Source organism: Hesperophylax consimilis, chromosome 8, assembly GCF_061612785.1.
Source record: "Hesperophylax consimilis isolate HC1 chromosome 8, BYU_Hcon_1.0, whole genome shotgun sequence".
In the NCBI taxonomy this organism is placed as follows: Eukaryota; Metazoa; Arthropoda; class Insecta; order Trichoptera; family Limnephilidae; genus Hesperophylax; species Hesperophylax consimilis.
Window position 1 is genome coordinate 12,708,259 of NC_142843.1, and position 27,154 is coordinate 12,735,412.

General features: G+C 36.1%; 1 protein-coding gene across 4 annotated transcripts in view; it reads left to right on the forward strand.

Annotated features, from left to right (window-relative positions):
* The window catches only part of Smg6 (Smg6 nonsense mediated mRNA decay factor), a 245,437-nt gene that overhangs the window by 142,244 nt on the left and 76,039 nt on the right, over positions 1–27,154 (forward strand). For all 4 annotated transcript variants that reach the window (XM_089634886.1, XM_089634889.1, XM_089634888.1 and 1 more), the window contains 3 exons: positions 2,480–2,577; positions 17,945–18,219; positions 19,827–20,063. In XM_089634886.1, the coding sequence (XP_089491012.1) occupies positions 2,480–2,577; positions 17,945–18,219; positions 19,827–20,063 (610 nt within the window). The remainder of the gene's footprint in view (positions 1–2,479; positions 2,578–17,944; positions 18,220–19,826; positions 20,064–27,154) is intronic.

Genomic DNA, 27,154 nt, shown 5'->3' on the forward strand with positions numbered 1-27,154 from the left:
TCAATTTATCTAAAGCATATTTTTGGTATTCATAATGTACACCAATTCGTTATAAAGATTAATCAAAATAGTGATTTAGCATTAAGCTTCGCCACAAGCACTGCTGGTTTATTATTATATATATATATATTAATATTTTGCGTTGGTACCGTGTATTCAATAGTGCAACCGCTCGGAAGTTAAATCGGTCCCGATCGTTAACCGTGTATCGGTGATTGACTACCAGAGCTATGGCTAATTAGGAATGTTGCAGAGGAAGCTATAAATTCCCCAATATTATTTACAGTTCGATGGGCATTATATTAAACATTAATACCGAACACGGCGGCAGGATTCTCTAGGAAAATAGAACGACTAATATTTACGAGCATAAGTAAAATTATTGTTTTATGTTTTTTTTACGACACCACATAAGGATCATCTTAGTGCATAGGTTGCCAACTAATGGGTCGCGACATTGACGGGTTTTCTATGAGGTTGCCGCCCGAAACAGTTAAAAAAGATTTTATAGTAATAATATTAATTTTTAATCGAACAATTATTATTCTTCGTAACACATTTTGTTGAAAAAATGTCGTCTCAATTATGTGCAGTTAATTTTCAAAGCTTGTTAATTTGCAATCCAAAACAAGAAACTAATTTGTTTGTCGAAAATGACATACGGTTGGCATTAGCGACAACTCGACTGCCAATTTCGAAGCTTGTTAAAAAGGTAAAATGTATCGCATTAAACATAAATTAATAATTTATTTTTTTTGGTAAACTAATGTTTAAGACAAGATTTTTTATGCATAGCACAAAGGGTAACAATTATTTTTATAAGCAATAATTATTAGCCTGAAACACTCATCCACATTGAAAAATCTCCTGATAAAAGATACATGACGCCAACGGGACTGTTAAATGTAAAAATGTAATAAGCAGTAATTATTGAATGAATCACTAGTATATATTGAATTATTTCGCGGATAAGAGATAAGCCGCCATAGCTCAGTGGTCAGAGCTATCGACCGGAAATCGAAAGGACACGGGTTCAAGTCCCGCTGGCGTCATGTATCTTTTATCAGAAGATTTTTCAATGTGGATGAGTGTTTCAGGCTAATAATTATTGCTTATAAAAATAATAAATTCAATTAAATATTTCTAAAAGTTTAATTATACTTATCTTACCTTATCTTATACTTATCTATTTTCTAAGTGTTTTCTTTATACCTACATATTTATATTATTTTATTAAAGTGGGGAAAAAATTTGGGCAAGTTAGAAATTTCAGAATCCCCAGAAACGGTAGAAATTCCCCGTCGGAGCCGCGTTTCTTGGATTTTATAAAACGTGGTCGCGACCCTTACGAAGTTGGAGAAGTTATCCGGCGGCAAAACAGTCATTGAATGAGACAGCAAAATGTCGCAAAATCTTCACGAAACGGTATTTTTTCGCTCACATCCATTTCGGGAAGCTCACTTATGTATGCATAAGTCAAATAATCGGCGTGCGACAATTTTAAATAGGGTAGGCAGTTGGAAAAATAGCGAACTAATCGTAAAGTGGTAAATTTTCGCTATGAGCTGAGAACTAAGCCGCCGGCTTTAGCCTATGTTGGTCGGGATTACTCAAGCCATATCAAATATCCAAATAACCGCTTCATTTATGCATGTTACAAGTCAATTACTGGATTATATAAAATTTGAAAACGAAAAATGAAAACCAACATAATTTGATAATCATTTCGTTGGTAAAGTTGTACTAATTAATAGAGTAGGTACAAACAGAAGGCGCTGCCTTTTTCGACACTCACATATCTTACAGCCCTTCGTTGAATGAACATCGCACATTCGTTTTTTATGGCGAATAAAGAATACATGTCGTTTGCATATTTAGTTCCTGTCTTTGATAACTTTGAGCAGTCGTACCGGCTCTCGTAGCTCGCGATTCTTAGTTTACTTTAGTTTAGAACGTATATTTTTAAAGGGTCGCCTTGTTTTTTGCAATAATTTTATATATTTTAATATTTTTATAAAGTTAGTTAATTTTATTTATAATATGTAATATTAAAATGCGCTCCCGGAAACCATAAAACGACCAGTTAATAAATTTGAAATATATCGCAAGATAAAATGTAATAGTATGTAAGTTATAATTAGAATTTTGTAAACTTTAATGTAGGTTTAAGTAACTAAAAAATATCATAATGAATGCACTTCTTGCCAACAGTTAAACTGGCAAACAGTCAGCGAAATTTGTAAACGAAAATCTTTAAAATATACCAAACGTGTATAAACCTCGTGAAAAAGTGCCTGTCTTTGGACAAAGGAAAGGTCGAAAGCTCTTATAGTAAATTGACTACAGTTTTATTTTAAATCGGTGTAATTTGCAGTTCTTGTGATTATACATTGATTGATTCTTGTATGTTCCTTTTGACAAGAGCCCCCTTCGCACCCCTCAACGAATGACATTTATAGTGTGATTTATTTTTTTGTAGTGGCGAGTCAGATCCATGGGAGAAGTTGGCCAAGCTGATGAATCTTTTAGAGCCCCTGGACCTGCAGGGACATTTGTTAAGAGAAGACCCGGCTGAAGGTAAGGAATACCAGCTCGATTATAAAAAAATACCCGTTTAGGTTGTGTGTCTGTTCTGCGTAACTATGGTTCAATGAACTCAAATTGGCTTTGAATTTAAGTGTAATTTTCTCAACATTATTTCAATTGTCTTTTTCTAAATTGTAATTATAATATCCCGTGATTTTTCACGGGTGCTAGTTGAGTAACATAATTTTTCACAAATATTTAAACATTTTGAACAGTCGAAAATTCAAAAATATTTCATTTTTATTTTCAGTACATATAGTAAATTTATGCCGCCGTTCTTTCGATAGTTGGTGATGTTAATAGTCAGCATTGTTGCCTTCAAAGCAGTTCGTTGATCGGGGGTTCGATTCACAGCCGTTATTTTTTTAATATTTTTAATTTTGATAATGCAATATTCCATATTCCAACAAGGTGAATCATCAAACTTTCAGCTTTTTAAATCCTACAATTTTAATGCGTCTGCGTTAGTTTTCAAATAACTTAAACGTGAACATATTTTTTAAATAAAAAAAATGGTGGTACAGTATTAGAGTGTCTCAACTCATTTACGATATTTATTGGATTTGCATGTACCTTCTCCTTTATGCTAACCCCAGTAGAATTTTTTTTGAGGATTTAAATCCGAGACCGGGAAGATCACAAAATGCGACTACGACGGCCGATCATCTTTGTGGATTCCCAGGTTACGAATGACCTAAAAATATAATTTACAGGAGCTGCCAAAATATATGGCTTATTGTCACGTTGAGGCTTGTTAAAATCGAGACTTCCCTTTATAGGTTTAACGTCACTTCATAGAAGCTTTGCATCAATTAAACTACAATTTATTTTCTGTCCGATTGAAAAATAATCCGCTCCAATGTGTATTAAGTTACGATTCATATTTTAAGTGGTCGGTTATTATCTAGACTTGTATTTTCATCAGTTTGATAATAATGACTATAACCTTACTACCCGTCTTCATCCGAATATAATTAAGTCATGTAACTGTCCGTTTCAAAGCTCTATATCTCACAATGTAAATGCGGTAGCGAGCTTAAAATAGGTGTTTGGGGATCTGGTAAGGAGACGAATGAAAGGGGTTGTCAGTTGGAGAGGTCAAAGGGTCTCTCCAAACCAGTCTAAAAACGACAAACGGCTCCTCAAAACTGACATTTTCTCACATCTTTCTTTCCTTCGTATTTTATTTAATGGTTTTGGTACGTATCAATTTTTTTGGTTTGATTTTTAATTTATTTTTGATGATTATTTTATCATATGATATGAGTTGATTTATATTTTTCTTTACCTATGTAACAATCCTCGGACACCACAATACGGGATTTGCCTAGTTTTGTGATCGAGAAAATAAACCACAGCCTCAGTAACAATTTTGTTAATGATTTCAATTAATAATTACTCATTTATTATTTGTTAAATTGGAATATAATTATTATTGCTGTAAAGTGTAATGATGTGGTGAAGGTACCTATATATCATGTATTTATTCAACACACGCCCAACTCGAGATCGTAGATATCAATTCGTGATGTATTGCTGACAAACTGGCGTACTCGCACTCGTCAAGTGTGATATAATTACCCATACCCGCCCATCAATTAGACTCATAATCCCGTGCAGTTTGCCAGTTGTTTGGCTGTGATTATGTCAGTGTTTAAAGTTCACTCGTTAAAGGATTATGGTTATGGCTCGTACCGGATGTCCCTGTCACCCCTCGGCTCGCAACTATGCTTTATTAATCGGTTGTTTTCCCGCACTATCCACTATAATATCAGGTATGTGATGCGTACTAAACTTTATTGAACACATTTCTGTATTAATCGCCATAACGAAGATAACGTGAAAGAGAAGGGCAGGGGAGTAGCGAAAGACGATCGTAATGTGCAGTTGCCCTGGGGCAAATGCCAAATTTAAACATTTTTGTAGTGTCGCCATTATCGCTTCGTACTATTACCCCCTTATTTAAAAACGTGTTTCAAATGGAACGGCGTCATGGCGCCTCACAATTTTTACCTCAGATGGGTGTTTTAAATGTTACCTGGCTATTATAGATTAGAGGCCTTGTATTTTCTCGGTAGGGAAATTTTTTTAACCTAAAAACCCTACTAAAATTACATGTATTGGAGCATCATATTATTCATCTTCAGCATCACCAACAGCCAACCGCGAATGTATACTACATACATGTCTGTTTGTGTTATGTTGGAATCGGGAGGGGGGGTTCAGTTTCTTAGTTACTTTAAAACAACAATACCGTATTAACATAGGGTGTCCGGGGGTAAAATGCACTAACTTCGGGAGATGATTCTACATAATAGAAAAACTTTTTTCGAAATTCTTCTATCAAAGTTTAAAATGTATAGAAAGTATTCACAAATAAGTACATTTATTTATTTATTATTACACGCCCTAATGGGCTTTTACACATTACAAAGTTTAATAGTAGAGTATCACAGTTATTATAAATTCTACAAAATTAAAACAATAAAGGAAACATAATACAACGAAAAAAGAAAAAAATATTAAATGTTACAACAAAAGCATATAATAAAATAAGATACATTAGTAAAAATGATAAGAAGTCTCACATAAATAGATATTCAAAATAAAAATATATATATTTCGGAAATTATAGATGTCTATTTGTGTCTCGATATACAGGGTGTCCGGAAACTCGTAGTACAAGCGGGAAACTGGTGAATCTTCATCACATTTGGAGTCGATTTTGTAGTATATATTTTTATTTTATTTGAGCTTTCGTTATCGAGTAAATCGAGTTTGAAGTTGATTTTTTTTTTTTTTTTTTTTTTTTTAATCAAATTCTTATAAATTATTACTGAAGATCAAAGTACCCAACTAATTAAAACTATTTGAAAGTAAAACAAATGAAGAAACTCGGATTTGAAGCATTATTTTGAAATCACCCTTCATTTAACCCGGTGTAATCATAAAATATTTCTGCTCTGCAGGGTTAAAACATCTGTTATTCAACCCTAAACACCAGAAAAAACTTTAACCCTAAAATAGCCGAAAAATTTTTTTTTTTGGTTTTTTTTTTTTTTTGAAAATGCTCAAATCAAAAAACTTTATGTTTTTTTGGGTTCCCCATGTGGTGTAGATTCTCCTGTTTCCCGCTTGTACTACGAGTTTCCGGACACCGTGTATAAAAGAATTGAAATAAACAATATTTATATTGATTATTTTTAAGATAAAATATATCTCCCAGATCAGAGTATTTATTTCCGAGACTGTGAAGTCTTGGAATTGGGGAATTTTGATAAGACAGTGTCCTGGTGTTGTAAAAATAAAAGGGTAGTAAATTTCGGCAAGATCTTTTGGGTATGTGGATGCTGATTAATTGGAGTAACTCAGGACAGTCAATTTTGTAATGAAGTATTTTATGTAATACTATTAAATCTGTGTTTATTCTTCTTTCTGAAAGTTTTAATATGGACAATTTATCTAGTAAGTAGTTATAATCAATGTTTTCTACAGGAATATGCAATTTATTGTGTATATTATATATTTGAAAGAACTACTGCATTAGATAAAAAAATATTATTGAAAAAAGATGGAAAATAGTGAAAATAAGAGAAAAGTCACCCCATGCTCTTATCCTCTCGTTTAAAGCCTCCAATGTTATAAGCTCCCCATATATAAGTCTCACAACTTATCAGTTTTAAACCTACATAGTTGATTGCGTATTGAAAGTGTTTGTTGATATTTGCGATTATATCTTCGCAGTTCATTGTCGCTCACCGAGCCCGACGCGATCACGTAAATTTATAGGGTTTATAGCCGCGGTGCGAGCGGATAGCGCTAATCTACACTGCTTAGAAGGTCTTAACGCATGACTTGTAGATAGTATAACGATAAAGATAGTCAGTTTATGCCAGGACGGTGATTTTATGAATTGATATTGTGTCATGCATATTTATGCCTTTGCCGACCGATAAATTATTATCGCCACGAAGAAAAAACATTCAATTTGAACTGAATGTTTCACGTCGTTAACTATTTCAACGCCCGAGCAGCAGACGAACCCGCGATAATTCGTAATAGTAAGGCGAAGACTTGTCACTGCCTGATTTACTTAAAATTTGTATTGATCATAAAATCTGTGGTCGAGGGATAAGGCTCTCGACTACCAAGCTGGAGGTTGCGGGTTCTAATCCCGGCGTGCGCAAGTAAATTTATTTTGATTAATTTGTGTTATTTCACAAATTACTCTTTCAAAGTAATATATTTGTGCCGTACGTTCCAGAGTGGAAGACCATTCAGAATTGGTACGATGCTTGAAATGACTTTGGCCGTGTTTGGTGACCAAATCTGTAAATCCAGGTACTCCCCACCTTCCTTTTCCCCATCTTCCTCTTTATCATCTACCTTTAGCCTCACAACACACCCCGATTGGGGATGCCATTGTCTCGATGGCTCCAGACGGTTGGGAGCAGTCGGGACTCTTATGAGGTTAATTCAAATGATTATAGTATTGGAAATGTAGATTTCGTAAAGAAGCTGTATTTTATGTTCCTGGTAATTTTACTAAAGAGCATGAGCACAGACCGTTTATTGTTCAGAGATGCAGAACTAATCTGCAATTCACCAATGGTAATGATAATGCAATAACCAGGCGTCACTACGCCTCTGGAAAAAAATATCGTGCTCTTAAATGACCTTGCCTCTGATACCGGCATTTTAACATTTTAAATGTTAGGAAGGTCCGTATTTAAGGAATTTCTGTTAAGTACAATATATCAATATGTTATAAACATTTATTTATTGCGAAAAACTGAATCTAATTACGGGTTTAGGAACCTCCGCCCCGAGAACCACTTATTGGATAACCGACATCTTTTCCATAGGTTATCCAAGGTGGTTCCATACGATTGGTATTTAGTAGGAGTGTTCAGGATGCGCCTGCCCACCACCTACGTGGCGTGCCAGATCGGGAGAGGCTGGTGTGGGGAGACCCTTTGAACTCTCAAACTGGTCTCTCGACCCATCGCCTTGCGCCGCAGCGGGAAGAATATATTTATACGTCACTCCAAAACACACTGATCCCTAGATTCCTACCTCATACCTTTTTCCTTTCTGGAACTTCCTCTCCTCACTTTCATTAAAAAGACCCTCCACGCAGCATCCCCAAGATGACATATGTTCTGAGGGAAATTATTTTCCTCAGGACCTCCTGTTTGGGGTTAATGTAAAAAATTAAAAAAAAAAATGCAATCTTGAAGTCATCGAAGTTTAATTGAATATGTAGGTACCCTTGTTCCACAATATATAAAACATCATTCACGGTCGAAACGATTAATGAAATTACTTTAGCTATGTTCAGTGATCAGATAATAAAAGTCTGGTACTTACCAAACCTTCATCGTCCACTTCTACCTCCCTTCGTTTTCCTTTCGTTTCTCACTTAGCCTTACAATTAACAGTCCCTAACTAGGGACTACGTGACCCTTTTTTATTACTCGTAACTTCACAGAGGAGGCCCAAAGGGAAATAATTTACTTAAAGCTCTATATCATCTTTGGGGATACTATATAAAGTCCCTGTCCACAAGCTTCGGATAAAAAAATCATAACAAATAATATTAAAAAAAATCATTGTTGAAATAATCATTTTCGCAGTTGCAGTATCCGGGTATGCAGTAGACTTTATTGTATTTTTCATTGTATATTCTCTCGTCGTCTGGACCTCGATTGCATAATACCTTTCTCACGTGCCGGTTGGGGCGAGCGTAAATATCACCCTGTCAATCTCTTCGCCGAATTCTGGTGTTCACAACCGGACCAAGCAACGCGTACCACCATGCAGTAGAAAAGCCAATTATTCCCACGGTGACTTTCAAATGACACTTTCTCGAAGATAACGATGTGTCTATACCTTTTTATTGCGTGGCTCTCTTATGGGTAGTTAGTCGTACGATTGAAAGTACGGGGAAAGTGTCAACTACCGCTAGTCTCGGCGCCCGTCTGCCTGGAGGATCTCGGGATGCGATTCTCACTGCATTTTTAAATGCATTCTCATCGCGGTTGAGTATTACACATATTACGTAAGGAAATTTCCGATTATTCGCCAACACGAAAGGCCTATTTTTGGTTTTCGATTCCATAAAATAAACATGCAGTCGTGTTGCATGAAAAATTAACAACAAAGAGGAACCTACAGTTAGGTTACTGGACCTCGTGAACTTTGGTATTTGATCAATTTAAAATTTTGATTTTCGATCCCATCATACCCGGTTCTCATTATAAATATATTCTCAGAATATAAGACCGTGTGTACGTAAACACCGAGGCATAGAGAGAGACACCAGGAGACCGGTAGGACTAAGGGCGCATCTTAGCAGCCACCTGGGGGCAAGTTTCCGGTTCTATTGTCACGTAGTATGTACGTAGGTATGGAGGTAGGGTGCCAAATATCAGGCACTTTTTGTCGTCAAATGAAAAGGGAGCATGAACCTTATGAATCTTCTAAGAATGTCGGAATCTGAAGTCTTCAAAAGTTGCAGTGCTAATGATGACTGTCATTCAAAGTAAGTTATTCTATGACAAAGCCCCAAAAACTAATTGTCCAAAATGTTAAGATTGTGTATTAAGTACTAGTATAAACAGTTGTGCGGCTATGATTTTTGACAATTCATTTTAGGAGCGATAATCAATGTTTTATGAATATTTATTGTAACTTACAAAAAAATTTAGCTTTAATTTAATTCTATCCCATTTATCAAATATAATGTGTATTGGATGACTATGATTATGAAGTGTCAATTAGCCAGAGAGACACATTTTTGCATACTTTCTAATTAACAAATTCTTTGCTAGCTTTCTGATAGAGCGTAGATTCATTTTTGTAATTTGATTGCAGTTCGAAGTACCTTACAAAAAGCCTTCGCAGGTGGTATTGAAAGAGATAAGTAGCTGCCAGTCTATTGGCTGAGGCAAGAGTTACGCCCTGCCGCGCACCGTGTTCCGTATCTCTTTATCTCTGCATCTTCCATCATCCAATAAGTGTTGCAGCCGCAGCCAGAAATGGCATTTGTCACGCGCGGCCTTATTGCCGGCGGTTAACCATTGAACCCGTGCCCTGGACCTCTCCTGGGATAAGGCGTCTATTCTCTTCCAACCGTCCTTCCGTACTAAACCGAGGCGAATTGTCTAAATTTGATGCAAAGTAGAATACATTAGCTTTATTAGACCTCCGTGGCTGTGAGTTTAGCTACTTGGCTCTGGAACCAGAGGTTGCGGGTTATACTCGTAACAGTGGAAGACATTCTCAAAACCGCCCTGCTGTAAGACCATCATTAGATTTGAATAGCCAGGTACTTGCAAATATTCCTCGTGTTCTTTCTCTCCCACATTGATCACATTTCCCAAATGGAGATGCCGTAGTTCCACTGGGTGCGGGTGGGTAAAATCACTTTTCTGAGTGAGTGTCTCCGTGGCCCTGCTGTCGAAAGTACACGTAACTAGATATTTGTTATACTTTTAATTAGTTATTCAATTCAGTTGTGTATTTTGGCCTCAAATACAAATTAGAGTTTTGTATGAAAAAGGCCGTGCAGCCGTTCCTCGTAATATTCTACTGATGAAGGAAAGGTACTTCTGAGACTGGTATAGCAACATTTATTCAGTAATTTTTTTTATTTACTAAACATATACACCCTTCATGGGACCAAAATGGAACTTTTTTTGATTTTATGGTGCATAGAGTGGGCCAAGAAATAAAAGAATTTAATAAAAAATGTTCGTTTTTATTCATCGTACATTAATAATTCCTTATTCCTTAGAGATTGGGAGAACATCGCAGCTATTTTTCGTATCGCTTCCACATACATAAATCGTATTTATTTTCACCCGAATATATTTGGGAGTGGTCTTTTCTGCAGGTAAAATTTGCCCGAGGTATCTCTACTTATTAAAATTAAACGATTTTTTTGCAAAGATATTTTTAAGTAACAGCTTAAGGGTTATGAGAAATATATACAGGGTGTATCGGCACTAACCCGACAAACTTTAACCAGCTATTCCTTAGCACATTTGGAGTAAAAAATGTTATGGGCACTTTGCTGTCCGGTAGCATTTTTTTTCAATTAAAAACAAAAAAAAATAAAATTTCCACACTACATCACTGTCATTGGCATTGCGTTTCGTGTTCAACAGCTGTTATAAGCAAGTATGTCAAAAAGCGTCTTCGCTCTTTCGCACACACTAAATAATAATAGTTAAAAATGAGACGAATGGTGCCGTGCCATTTCGCTGTGCTTGTAAAAGTGCGCCAATATAGGTACACACGTGCATTATTCAACGGAATTCGAATAAAATATTTGCCAGATGGGTTTTCAAACTTTGACAAAGGATAAAACAGTGGTGACATGTGGTGAAAATATGAATAATAATTTTTTTATTAAAAAAAAACGTTACCGGACAGCAAAGTGCACATAAGATTTTTTACTCCAAATATGCTAAGGAATAGCTGGTTAAAGTTTGTCGGGTACGTGCCGATACACCCTGTATATAAATAACTATATATATATCACTATATAGTGAACTTCATCTTCTTTTGATGGTCAAGTACGCAACATTTCATCAGTCTCGGAATAAAACTGTAGACTTGTATAAAAACCAAACACACATAAAGACACTCCTCCTTACAATAATAATTGATAATTAAAAATTTTACTCACTAAAGTGAGAACTGCATCAAAGAAATTATTTTTTTTATCCAAGCAAGGGGTTAAATAATATTAAATTTGTCTTGCCGTATTAGGTCCTTTGGCATATGCGATTCCATGAAACCTGTATTGGGCCCCCGATCTTTTACATTATGTTTTACAAAAGTGAGTATCTTCAATCATTATATCGATGGGTGATTATCTGATTGCCTTTCGGTGTCCTCCGCCTCAATCTGAATCACCCCAGTCTGAAGAGTTCGTGAAAATGGCTCCATGATCATATCCTATGTACGGAGCACTATCTCCTCTGCATCTAAAGTCTTAGTCTATAAAGCGTTCGGTAACCATCAAAGTCCGAGACGGTCAAGTCTTCCCTCCGCTAAAATGTCCCGTCGCAGATTGTATCTTCCGCGTTATTCGCGACGTCGTATTTCCCTGGCGAAGTGCGACCACTGTAATACTTCGTGTTAATTGTGACGATACCGTTTGTCTATCATCGCGATATTCGCGTGGGAGAATGCCGGCAGTACGGTCCTAGTCACACCGACACTCTGAACTTTGTACCGATATCAGGAATTCTCTGATTGGCGTGTGGTGGGACCGCTCCAAGTAGGCCGAAACTATCAGCAGATATTAAATGGGCTCCAGACTGCTCGCCGATCGGACCGTGCCCTGTGGATCTACTATTATAATACTAGGAAGCTGTAGCAAACCCTGATGCTTTATTTGTTCATCACCACCAGTTCTGTAACCACTTTGAGCTTTAGTCTATCCATTGCCTTTTTCAAATAAACTTTTTTTATTTTTTTATCTATTGTCATTTAAACCCGCTAAACTACTTATGTAGTTTGTCAGCAGGGACATAGATACAACATTTATACACTCATAAGATACAATTTGAACGGTACATAATTACATAAATTGGTTACATTGCAGAAAAGTTTAAATAGCAGCATAAAAGCCCTTCATTTTGGATTTGACGTCAAAATACTCAACCAAACTGATATATTTTTAATACATCTATTTGAATTTCTATTTTGTTTTCGTGAATGAATTCAAATTTTGGATGTGGAAATACAGTTCCCGACATCCGATCGAGGTGAAACTCGGCAGATACACTCTTTGTCGATGATAGCATTCTACGGTGGCAATTTCTCTGAAATTGGATGACATTAGAGCAGTTAATATACGAAATTAATGTCGGTCCTACTCAATTGGGATTTGGCTCAGTTGTTAGCGTGGTTGACTCCAGTCCCTGGGGAGGAAGGTTCAATACTCAGTTTACAAAATTTTAAAACATTTTTTCACCGTATTAATATTGGATGAAATGATGGCGCAACGAGGTCCCGCCGTTCAATGCGTAGGACCCTGGCGGAAAGTCCAAACTGTTTCACTACATAATAAAAATAGATGTATTAGTACAATTTTTTTTCGGGTTGATTTAAAAAAAATCAAAATGTGTAGCAAATATCTAATATAGAGGGGAGCTATATTATTTATTTGTGTTTTAATTTATAGGCTATTTAAGATTTAGATTTTTAATATTTTAGAGGCAACTTTGGTAATAACTTGTTAGTATAACAATTATACAAAATTTTCCGTGCCCACTATGTAAATATGATATGACACGAATTTGTTGTATAGAAATTTCTATTTTAACCCAAAAAACACATTTTTATAATTTTTATCTTATATTTCATTATACTGCAATCCTTCCTATTTTCAACACGTTTATATATTTAGTTCATATGTTCACACTAGACCTAACATAACTATATTTCCATTGGTCACCATGAAACAGGTAGTCGCTTAATATGGTGATTTAATGTATCATGTATAAAGAAATGTAATGTATTATCATGTATTTTATAAATAAATAAATTTTTAACAAAGTTGGTAGGACAAGATTATTTTTTAATAATTATCTACTATTAACTCCCAAAAATTTCCAACGTTGTCTTTGAAGACATTAAAAAACGAATTCTTTAATGATATTTGCTATCAAAATTTTGGTTAAAAAAAAGTTTTGTTAGGTATTTAGGCCTGAAATCTAAAATGAAGTTTTGCATGAAGAATCCGCACAGCAGTTTTTCCAGCACAGCAGGGGCCCGATATCTGCCTTTTCAATTACTTTTCAACGTTCATCATCGAAATGACGACAGATATTTAATGAATAACACATTCAATATTATATTATGTTTGCACTTTGTCGTAATTTTGTTCATACTTCATATTTCTGGCTTGCTACGAGGGTAACCAACGGTAAATAATGTTTGATACGACTGACATTTAAACGAAATTCTTAACTCTTTGTCTTTGATAAAAATTTTAAAATTTCAATGTTTTTTTTCTATTTAATGATATTGATGACTTCCTGTAAAAAATTAGAGGGTGCCAAATGTTAGTAAACTAACAAAATGCTTTAAATAGCAACCTCCTGTAAGCGTTTACCATGTTTAGTTAGTTACATATATTTTTATTAATTTACGAATTGTGTTACTTAAATAGGATCTCATTGTTTGCCTTTTTATTTACACCTGTTCTTAATTTCTATTTATTTATTAATCCTTTGTTGTTGTACATGCTCTTAAGGCTCTTTATTACCTGCGCAACTCTCATTTCTCATATTATAATTTTTGTCTTGTTATGCTACAAGTAATACTAGGTAAATGCCGAAAGGCGTTAATGCAATTGAATAAATGTAAGTGTACATATTGAACGTTTGAAAACGGGGACGACTGAATGGTTGAGCTCACCTGACAGTTAATATGACCGCCTATTATTCCTGCATATAGATATTGCGCACCCAGTGACCCCTGTAAAAGGTGAGTCCCATCACGAGCCGAGAACAGGCTCCTTTGTTTCTTTACTTCTGTACCTAAACCTATACATATTTTCATATTGCTCCCATGTTCGTCTCTCGTGTGCTGAAAAACATATTTTTTAATCTCCTTTTATCAAAATGCGATGAGCTCACGATTGATTTATGCCTCTAATTCTTTTGAACCGGATTTTGCGACAGATACCCTGAACCTTTGTCGATCTGTTATAAAAAATAAAGCAATATTTTAAACTTGGCGAGAGTACTCGAAAGGTTTTCGTAATAAACTTTATGACCTGCTCAGGAAACCCTTTTACCCTTGGCGTTCTACTTACTTTATTTATTAATCTTTTGAAAATCAACAGTTGAATTTTATATATTTTTTACAGTATATCAAAAATACAACCAAGTATAAATTTCCTCCTTATACGAAATGTACACAATATAAAATAAGACACAAACCATAATTTTATAATATAGTAAGACGACAGGGGAGATAAAACAAATAAATTATGTAAACGTTAGAAAAGTTATGAAATATCAGAAAAACATAATTTTTTTATGTTTTACTCAGCTCGCAATTGAAGATGTCCAGTTTTGATACCATATTATTGTAATTATTACATAGTCCGTTCAAGCAATAATTTTTGTTTTAAATTTATCCACTTTGAATCGGGCAGAAGAGCGTGTGGAGCGCGCAGGTACCTACATTAAATTGAAACTTATTTAGCAACCCCGGGCGTTGAATAATATTATTGTTAACCAATATATGCAGGTATAATTCGTCTACGTGATGCATTCTTACACTCAATGAATCAATTTTAAAGTATGAAGCTGCCTCTGTAAAATGATTAAATCTTAAATTTGAATTCTCCATGCATCCTTCATGACACTCGGTTCATTGATATATTTATGGGATTTTCGCATTTACATGCCACGTTCTCATTTGCAAATACTGTGCTGAAAGCACGTTCTTTTATAATTATTTTAGCCTCAAAGCTGACTCCTGATGGTGTCATGATTCTCCTGGTAGGAATGATGTTTTGTTGACTACGCTACAACTACAATGCTCGGCTCTGTAGTGTTAGTGGTGGTTGGTTGTTGGAGGTTGACCGCAGCCGCGGCAGTCGTGTATTGTGCCATTTTCCATCTTCTATCTGAAGTTATTTATGGGTTGCTGCGGCAGTGCGGCCATATTGTTTTAAATGCACCGAGTCATCTTAAACGGGGCATCTGTTTTGATACCTCCGTACTGTTTTCATGCAACACGTGAGAGCCAACGAGTATTCTATTGTATCGATAAATGTTATTTTACTCTGTTCAACATCTCAACTCCAAAATATATACCGCCAATACTTAACTGTTTTAAATCACGTTATGCTCAGTTTCACCCAGATTATAAAGTAAATGTAAACAAGTGGTCTAACGTCTAACCTGTATGCTCGGTTCAGAGGTTACGCTGTTGCATTTCCTGCTAGTCGGTTTTCCGAGAACCTTTTCAATATGTTCCTCGGACGGGATGTTAAAGTGCTCATGCGATCATCGGTTCATGGTAATAATTGTTTGAGCAAGTCGATCGATTGTATGTTCAAATAACGGGCTGTTCGACTGCTTACCATATAAATATGATTCAAGGTCTCACCCGTGTTTGTTTTGGTGCACGAAATGCAAATTGTAAAATTGATGTAACACGACCGCGCAAAATGAATTCGCAAAAATCATCTACGAGCAGGCTGACGTAAATCTTTGGGAATGCTAAATATTCTTTTTTATTTTCATTTTAGTGGATACGGGATTATTTTTTTCAAATGCTCTCTCTAGGAATGTTGAAAGTTAGAGAAAACAACACGCTTACGGATATCAAACGCTTCTTAATATTAGAGCATTATATTATGCTTTCCACACGTAAGTAATTTGAAAATTTACAATGCTTTTTACGATAATGTGTGGTTGGTTGAAGGGCTATCTGCCCTCACGGCGCGCGGCGGTCAGGGTAATGTTTTGTTTGCCCATCCAGCACTTGGCTCATATTGGATGCATGTCTGTAAGTCTGTATATGATATGCTCTTGCGGTTTCTGTGTCATAACGCAGTCCGGCCAGTCACCCATAAACAATCCAATATACGAAGAGTCATTAAACGTTGCATAAAAAATAGCCCTAGGGCGCGAGGTATCCGCTATCCGCTAGGGCCGCTACATTTCGGGCATTCCAATCACCGCGTTACATGGTAGGTGTAGTGTAGGTGCGGTGTTAGACGAAACGATTGCAGACTGGACTGAGTGTGGAGTGTGCGATCTATTCTATCTTCCCCGCTGGACTGTGCTGTCCCGGGTTCGATATCAGCCCGAGAGCTGCGTACGATATACGATGCTTTCTAACAAATTACACGTCGTTGTGAAATATCTTCGGCGTTAAACTTGGCTCTTGAGGAATGCGCGTGTAATTATTGTCCATGTTTTATGGACATTGGCTTTGAAATTATTTAACAATATCCGTATTTTTTATTTTAAATAATAACTTAAACCGTTATTTGAGATTTCTCATTATTAATGCTCTCCCGTAATGACTCTAGCAAAGGTAACGCATTAAAAATATATGTATTTGTTCACAGCTACCTATACACGGTATTAGTTACGGATTTAAGGTTTATATTTCCACTAATTAAACGCTAATGTTTTGCATGTCCGTGGAGCATTCCGACCATAAATGAGACGTAAATTCGCTACCGTCAGTATTTAAAAGATTTATTATTATGCGAGTATTTCCAAGGCTTACTATTATACGTTTTTAGTATTTCCATTAGAATGTAAAATATTGTAATTAAACCTCGCTAGAGTTCTGCGAAGAAATGTTGTAAAGTTCTTTTGCAGATATGGGAATAAAGGAATTCGTACATTATAAATATATTGTATTATAGCGATGAGTGTGAGCTTGTGACTGAAAAAGGGAATTTTTTTTTATCATTAAAAAAAATAAGTTAGGAAGTAAGATACGTTATCGAATTTTTGTAACATTTTATCTATCGGTTCAAAAATATTTGACGCCCTCTTATAAGTAAGAGAAACGAGAATATAAAAATTTCTTAAAATTTAAATTTTGTCTTCTCTGGTATCTCGTTTTTATTTTTTGTTTGAAATATTTACATTATAAAGTTTTAAGATTAACATTGTGAATGGCGTAAATGTTCATAATACACTTAAAAATATCATAAAATGCACAATTTATAATTGTTTTTCACCATGTAGAGATGTTAACGATAATTATAAATAGCAAGATATACATAAAAATACCAGTATGAAGAGAGATAAGCTACTTAAAACATAAATAATTATACATGATGTAAAAAGAAAATAATAATAGAGTAAATAACAACCATTCTTATTTCAATTCAATTCTCCATGACGTGTAGATTGCTAACATACTTTTCAAAATATGCGAGATTGTTTGTGTAGATGTACTCGTATAGTCACCAGAAATAGTATTACAGACGGCAAATTCGCGAGATTGTTTGTGTAGATGTACTCGTATAGTCACCAGAAATAGTATTACAGACGGCAAATTCGCGAGATTGTTTGTGTAGATGTACTCGTATAGTCACCAGAAATAGTATTACAGACGGCAAATTCGAGACAGTGCATGGAAGTAGGCAATATTGTTATTAAATAATTCAAATTGGAATAATTTTATTAATTAACAATTTCTACAGCATTTGGTGAACTTTGATCCTTTTTCTGCCCACTGCCATACATAGTTGGTACCAGCACTCCGTCGATTGCTACGAGTAGCATCTCTTAATCGGACAATATTGTTATTAGCGACTATCGTTTCAGTATTTTATTGTGTGTTTATGCAGATCACGAGATGGTCCGTCTGCCGGAGGATACGCAGCTGTCTGGCTTCACGCCGCTCATGTACGGCGTGCCGGGGCGCTGGTGCGCGCCGCGCGCGCTGGAGCCCGAGGCGGCCCACCTGGCCGTGCGCGCGCGTGCCCTGCTCTTCCTCGGCACGCAGTTCCTGTGCGGCACGGACCCTCCGGCGCTGGCCAGCCGCCTGGGCGCGACTGGCGTGCCCGAGTACGTGAGCGTCGTGCAAGCCCAGCCCGCGCCCGGCGGCAGGGAACGCGTCAACGTGAGTCTCTTTTCATTTATATGTCAACGGATTTGAACACAGATATTATGTCCACATAAAACATTATTTTGAGAAAACGAAGCTTTTTTGCTGTGGGGAGGAGGGGGATCTATAGTCTGTGTAGAGACTTAGGTTTTGCTAGTACTGTAGAGTAATTGTTATTGCGTGAATGTTATTTATTTATTTTAGGTTTGTATTTAATGTATATGTATTTCGTTGAAGTGAATAGAATATGCAGAATGAATAAAACGTCCAATCAATCCGACCAACGCTTTTGTCCCATTATCTTAATTTTCCGATTGCGAAATTATGCTGTAACGCTCCCTTTAGCAAGTTCGTCAATCAAACAAAACTTGACTGAGCTGTTCTCCGAAAGACAATCCATGATTTTACCCCGTGCAAACTCATCTCAGATGTTTAGCACGATAATTGATTGCGTCCACCTTAGCCTCGTACTAACTCCCTTAGCGCTCGGCGGGGATCGGGTAACGGGCAGCGGGTAACGGGCAGCGGGATAGCCGTCGCGCTGGAAACCTTCGCCCCGAACTGGTAAACCAATAAAGCCCCGTGCGAGAACTCAGGCCCGGCACCGCCGCGCGCTGTCCAGGGTACAGTAAATTCCGCACAGCACGGCTAAGGCATATCTTTTTAAAAAGCCGTTGCGGTCGGGCTAGCCGTTGCGATCCCACCAAACTGCTGCATGTTTACGACTTCGCAGTTCTGTCATGGTTTCTGACCTGCCCGTCTGCGTCAATGTATCGAACGTGGAATGCAGAATGTAGAATGTTTTGCCCTGCATTATTGTGTATTCTCAATAATAATACATTGTAATTAATTTATGGCCGGGTATGAGTTTATTTCAATGGAAATGATGACATGGTACATGTTAATTTACCGTCGAGAGCTTTTTTGCTTTGCGAATATTTTTTGGGTTTGTGACGAATTTCAAACGATTTTATATTAATAGTTGTTGGCGAGGTTTGGTCTCTCCTTATATGATTGTATTTTGTTCTTAATATGATTATATGATTGTATTTTGCATGGTGTAACCAAGAACCGGAATTATACTGTAATACCAGCTCTTAGAGGTTTTGAGTTAGCAACATGGTATCACATCTACATACGAAAGAACACACTTCACCACAATCTTCGGTTACACATTTGCCCTGATGATGGATAATATAATGCTCTCCGAAACGGTGACTACAGCAGGAGGTAGCGCAACACGGCATAATACCCCAAAAAACAAATCACTATAATACCTACCTCCTTAAAATAAATAATGCCATCACAAAGTAAAAACCGGTTAGAGTTAGAAGAACATTTCTTCGAAAAATTAGTTTTATATCTCTCCTTTGTGAATACATACTTTTGCTTACCAAAAGCTTAAATCTCGGAATTTTGGATCGTTTGAATGTGACCTATATTTGTCTTGCACGAGTTTCCCCAAGACGTTATTCCGAATCTGATAGTAGATTCCGCTAGTGACAAAAATATTATTTTTAACGTTGGACGTATTATTAATATTCTAGAGTGTTTGGTATAATGTCCTTCATCAAAATGTCTTCAATGTTGACAAGTTACTGTTTGTTTGTTTGGCCGTGCAGTCCAGCGGCGAGTCGGACATCATGGAGGCGAGCCTGAGCGAGGGCGAGGGCGAGGGCGAGGGCGAAGAGGATGATGGGTCCCTGCCGGGCATCTGCCCCGTATCCCCCGTGGTGGACTGGGCGGCCTGCGTGGAGGAGGAGACAGGCGAGGACGACGCCACAAGGAGGCTGCTCAAGCGGCGCGGCGAGCTCGAGAAGAGGCGGCAGGACCTTGAGAAGAGAAGGCTCAAGATGCAGGTGAGAGGCACAGTATATTATAATAAGTTGGAGATCATAGATATTGAATGAACTTGCTCCCGATCGTGGGGTGAACAAATGGGCACTGTCTGCAAACAGTGAAACTCTGAAGATATCCAACGAGTTATTGCTTCTAGACATTCAGCTATACGGATCTTGAGACTATTGATTTCGTTTGGAGCGCAGTAAAAATACACTTGCTGATCGTCAGCGTAGCAGTGAGACAAGAGACCAATTGACTCGATTATTTTCTACCCACAGTTGACGCAGGAAGACGGGGAAATTTTCCCGCTCAATGTAAAATATTTTTTTTTACAATACGATATGTATGTACGATAATAATACATCTGCCACATCTACCCTGATGATGGAAACTGTAATGCTGTCTGAAACCTTGGCTAAAGGAGGAGGAAGCGCAACACGGCTCTAATACCACAAAAATAAATCAGTAATAATGTTTGTAAAAGGAAAACAATTCACTAATGGTTAATAAAATATTAAGTAAGCAGCAAAGGTTAAGCTTTGACGTAACAAATAGTCCAATTAATATAACGTAAATAATAACAGATTATTAATAATATAGATCAGGGCTTCCCTAACTGTGAGTCGCGACGCCCCGGGGCGCCGCGGGATCATCCCAGGGGCGTCGTGAGGCAATCTTTATAGCGAGAATATCGTTCCATCAGCACTGCAGCGTTAAGGGTTTTATTACCGTTTGCGACATCATACTTGTGTGAGACAGGTTTCTCTGCAGTTGCAGTAATTAAGAATAAGAGATTAAGATAATAGAGGCAGAGACGAGAGTGGCGATTTCGAAACTTCAACCTCGTTTTGAGAAACTATGCTCAGAAAAGCAAGCACATCCTTCTCATTAATACCAAAGAAAAAAAATGCTTTTTTATCTTTTTTGTTTGCTTCCATTTTTGTTTTTATGTTGTGTTCTTTATTTTCTAATAAAAAATTTAGATACTATTTGGAGTTTTTCTGACAAATTGTTATTAGTTAACGTACCCATACTACGTGACCCGTTCAGGGGGGGGGGGGCTTCAAAATACTACGCTTGGTACAAATGAGTGGCGGGGGGCTTAGATTTTTAGTCACCGGGGGGGGGGGGGGGGGGGGGGGGGGGGGGGGGCGTCGCAAAAAATATGGCAACTTCCCAAGGGCGTCACAGTTGAAAAAAGTTTGGGAAGCCCTGATATAGATGATTCATTTTATAATTAGAGATGATAGTAAACTGCGATTAATAATTTTTTCTGTGTTCATTCTTACAAAACATGTAAATAGGTAATAATGAAAAGGGAAAACCAAATATTGAGAAAAAGAACCCACTGTTACCGTTTGACCTCTATAATCTCATAATAATTATTCTTATAATAAGTTCGTTATATCCGGTTGCGAGTGTTTTTCAAGGGATTTATCGCATTAGAATAGAAGAGAACAACGTATTTAATAATAATTCGTACGCTTGATCACGAGTGATGTAGTGTATTAGTGTTTGATATGATTGTTGGCACAGTGCGTGTTAAGTGACCAGCAAATCATCGTCTCGGTCAATAAAGAAATCCTTGAGAGATTGCCCGGTTCCCATGCTTTTGTTTACCTCGTTAATTATTTGATATGGCCCGCGTTTTTAATACCATATTAATTTTGTAGAATCATTAACAGCATTGAATCAGGCGATTAAAATACCACGAAAACACTCGATTCTGTTACATCAAGGACGTACCAAAAGCTGCATCTTTTATAGCAGAATCAAAAATTTGTACCAACTGAATTATAATAATAATAATAAAACGTAAACTAATCTTACATTGTAAAATTAAAGTAGACATTGATTAATGAAAATTTAAATGGGTTTTTGAAGTAAGAATTCGACAAAACCCTCCCAAAATCCTTATCGTCTTAATGTTTGAGTAAATTAAGATTAATAAAATAAAATAATAGAAATTTGTGTAAACCACTATATAGTTTTTTTTATTAACGCCGACCGGTTCAGATTATTTATTTGTTTAGCACTGGCTTGCATCCAATTTGTCCAATTGTCGTTTTATCCACTGAATATAGTTTTTTAAACTTCTAAATTCAATGCTTTTATACTGTTTATTTTTAAATTAATAAATCTCCCACTGTACATACTGAATCATTGCACCTTTGAAATTTTTCCTCCACAACATAGGTGAACTCCTAGCGTAGATGACAATAAACAGTCTCTCATAATAACAAAAAAAATCCGATAAAAAAGCATGCAAAGAGCGCCAGTACTGGAAAATATTGATTAATGTCAAGATATTTTTCGCGCCGTGGGTGATATAGCATTTACAGTATTTACAATCCATCCAATTTGCCTATTTTGAAAATGAACACGAAAAAATTATTGGTTATTATTCAACGCAATAATTGTCCCATTCGTGCAATTTCCAAATTGTCTTAACCTGCCTCTGCTATTTCGTTTTCCTGACCATTTGGCGTAGCACAATTACTCCGCATTCCTGAATATTTGCGCTTATTTATACCCCCCTTCTGGCGTGGGACGTTCTACGCAGATTTTTTGCCCCGTGGATTTTTGGACCTTCCCAGACCAGACAGCCTCACTCACGGACTTGAGATATTGTGTACTTGCCATTTCGCTTTCACTGCCTAAGTTGAAACGGGTTTTCGTCCTGCCTCCGTACAGTAGAATCTCGATCCGAGGTCCACCCACGGAAAAGCCGAAAAGAAAGTTGTAATCGGATTATGAGGGTTGTTGTCTTCTCCCGCCTTTCTACGACAATCTTAATCGTCGTCAAATTGTGTCGGTTCGTTACAAGAAGTACGTAGCTTGATTTTTATTTGCAATGCCTTAACTTATTCTAAAGTGGGTATTACATACTATCTGAAAGTTACGAATTGTACGTATAATAACAATTTAAATAAAATATAAGCAATTGGAATAACTCATGAAGTGAGTTGATAGAGATATAGTGGTAAAATCGTTCACTCTGGACCGGCGCACAGTGGGCTGAAAATCGCCTTTCATAGACATAGAGACTTGAATTTTCAAGGGTTTTTTTTGTTGCTAGAAATGGATTCTGCTGATCATTACTATGCTATAAAATGTCGTACGAAGCAATTGCGTGTACAAATGAAGGAGTTATAATTTTTTTAAGAAAAATTTGTATGGCGCTGACATTAAAAATGAGGCTATCTCTGGAATCATAAGGTTGGCCGTTCTATCTTTACACACAGATAATACTACTATTTATTTGTATTTTTTTGACATACTTCATATTGTGGCGCAAGGTGCGATTATTTTTTTAAAAATCCTCAAAGTTGAAAAAAACCCTTTTTAATGTTGATGATTCATTTTAATGCTTAAATGCTTTTAGGCTTGCAGTGTAAATAAAATATTGTAAACTAGACAAAGCATACTCATATGTAAAGCATTTAAGCATTAAAATGAATCTTCAACATAAAAAAGTATTTTTTTCAACTTTGAGGATTTTTAAAAAAAAAATCACAAGTTTCGCCACAGTACAAAGTATGTCAAAAAAATACAAATAAATAGTAGTATATTTGTGTGTAAGGATATAATGGTCAACCTTATGATTCCAGAGATAGCCTCATTTTTAATGTCAGTTCCATACAAATTTTTCTTAAAAAAATGATGACTCCTTCATTTGTACACGCAATTCCTTCATACAAAATTTTATAGCATATTAATGATCAGCAGAATCCATTTCTAGCCAAAAAAAATACACTTGAAAATTCAAGTCTCTATGTCTATGAAAGGCGATTTTCAGCCCACTGTGCACAGTGTTTTGGCTTGCAGTGTAAATAAAATATTGTAAACTAGACAAAGCATACTCATATGTAAAGCATTTAAACATTAAAATGATTCATCAACAAAAAAAAGATTTTTTTTCTACTTTAGGATTTTTAAAAAAATAATCGCACCTTGCGCCACAATATGAAGTATGTCAAAAAAATACAAATAAATAGTAGTATTATCTGTGTGTAAAGATAGAACGGCCAACCTTATGATTCCAGAGATAGCCTCATTTTTAATGTCAGCGCCATACAAATTTTTCTTTAAAAATTATAACTCCTTCATTTGTACACGCAATTGCTTCGTACGACATTTTATAGCATAGTAATGATCAGCAGAATCCATTTCTAGCAAAAAAAATACCCTTGAAAATTCAAGTCTCTATGTCTATGAAAGGCGATTTTCAGCCCACTGTGCGGCGGTGGTGGTGTTCGATTAGCGTTGTTGTATCTTCATTAGTTTTGGCATTGGAATTTTTCTGTAAAAACAATTTTTCATGTACTTTTTGTAGCCGAGTGTTACGGTCAAATCTGACATAACAACGAAAAAATAAAAAAAGCCTATAGAAGTCTTCACCCAGCATGGAGTATTTATGTTTATCTTTACTTTATACGTCGGACACGTTATTGCAAAGTTCCTGGACGCATTATTTACATTGTGATATTCAATTTAAAATATTTTCTCTGCAGTGAATTGGGTAAAATTACAATTCGTTTGTATTACGCAAGGTATAAATGGCTAAGACTAGTTTTTGTCGATTTGCCCTGTTATAAATTCACTGTTAATGGTTGAAATATGCGACAATATTCGAGTTCTTCGGGTCGTTTGGATCGATTAGAATCTCTCCGCGATCAGAGGCGGACATTTTATTTCGAAGCCTTTTCTTTTATTCATGAGGGGTGGTTTTTGTCGCTCTGCGAACAGAGCTGTTGCTCGTCAATACGTAATGGGTGATTTAGGGGCCTTATGCCCAGTGCACTCCACAGAATCAAAGGACCAATAACATTATGAATCCTTATTACATTGAGTGGAGAATCTCTTTTGATCTTGTTTGATCTCGCCAAAGGCTACTCTATATCTAATTGCTATTTCAGTGGTACACCGAGAAAGTTGTTTGATCGCAAGCTATTAATAGTTGTGCGAAAACTAGATCTTAATGCAGGGAAATTAAATTGCTTTGCCCCTTATAAGCTTTATGCTGTAGGTGTGACTGCAACGTTACCAGTCTATAATTATTATTATATTAACTACAGGAAAGTCTGCTTATTTTGCACTAATAAAGCCGATTTATTGGCTTGCAAGTGTTATTGGAAAAGTTATTACGAGTATTTAAGTAAGTAAGTACTATCTAGAACACACATTTCTTGCTTGACATATTATTAGCTGGAACTTCCAAGTTAGCCTGTTACCTGCCGCTATTATTACGGTTTTCTCCATACTTGAAGAGTGTACAAAGCCTCGGTCCGTTCGTATTGTAATCCAGTTTTAGGGCTTTCAAATTCTTAAGCAAACATTCTAGTGCAAAGAACTGACCCACTAATCTAATTGTTAACCATGCTTTTGTTACGATTCTGGTTTCCACAATATCACTATATTGACTTTGAGATTTATATTAAGGTTTATTTTGGAAAGTTTGAGTGTCGCTGAAAAGTGTAATTTTTCAAAATATTGTTTAGTTTCTAATTTAAATTAAAACAATTAACCAAACCCCAACAAAAATAAATCAACGATTGCTACTTGGTCTCTTGCCCTTGATTTAAAGAATACTTTTCTTATGGAGTATTGTTGAAATAAATTAATAATTGCTACCTGGTCTCTTGCCTTTGATTTCAACAATACTTTTCTTATAGAGTATTGTTGAAATAAATTAATAATTGCTACTTTTCTTATTGAGTAATATGGAACACGCAATGTGGTTAATCTTATTTTTATTTACTTCAAAGCACTATTCGAATAATGTTACGAGCTAAAAATAGTTACGTATTTAACATTTATTGGCGGCAGACCTCACCGTTCCGCTTCTTACAGATGTACGAGTACATTTAAAACTGCATTTTTTAAGCTACATCAAGTAGCATGTCATAATGGTTATATCGTTTACATTTTTTAACTCTTTAGAATAAGAATTCAGGTGCCCAGAATAAAATAATATGTAAGTAGGTACGTACTACAAGTATTATAATAAATTTATAAATGTCCCCGGTCGAATAGATAGAAACGATCAATAACGAATAATTTGAGTTGAATAACCATCTGCCTAATCGTGGCAGTATACCGTTATCTGTCGGTGCATGTTTCGTGTATCTCCTAAAAAGCTCTAGGCTCTCCCGACTAGTTCCCATTTGGTGACTGCCTTCTGGATTACCGTGGGATAACATTTAACTCTCGCAAAACAATGGGTATTACTAGTCATTATATCCAACGATTAATCTGCTAAAATGTCAATGCTCTCATTAGTGCATCTAAAAAAAGAGCGGACATTTTATCAAGTATATTTCTTTAATGGCCGAATTCTACTTAGAAGTTAACATGCGGTAAACTTACTGAGTGACAGTCAAAATTATTACAGTTAATGAACTCGCCAATGAAAATAAATGGCACGCTATGCGAAAAAAACTCGCAGCGCGCGGAGAGGAAAAATCATTTAATCAATATTAAAACCGTTCGGGGGCTTGTTGTTGCAAAAAACCGTTGACGGACGAATAAATGACCAACAAAACATGAAGCCTCTTTGATGACGCTAGTCAGAAATACATAAATTCCAACACAAATCTGGCGGTAGCTCGATAAGCCAAGAATTGATTTCGAGTTACGAGTGATATATTTTTATTAAATTAATGATTACATATTTATTGGTGCATTTTTCGTACGCTTGCTTTTTTATGTGAATACCGCACAAGACTCACAAGAGTCCTAACTGTCCGCAGCCAGTAGACTATTGTGATGCTGAAGGGAGAGGGGAAGGTTGGGAAGTACCTGGCTCTTTAGATCTGGTCACCAAATATCACTGGTGATAAGAATATCCCTGTGTTATTTTGTACGAGATTTAGTAGATATTATGATTAATACACTTTGGTAGGTATAATGTACATTAATCTAAGGTTTTTACTAATAAACTTTTTAAAATTTCATTCAACTGGTATAAAACCGTTTACTATACATAAAAGGTTATTTATCAGCTGTGTAATATTTCAAAAACTTTTATTGGAAAGGATGTAAGTCAATAAGCGACGAATAAAAAAGTAGTACGTAGATGGAAAGAAAGATTAAGATAAATTTAAAT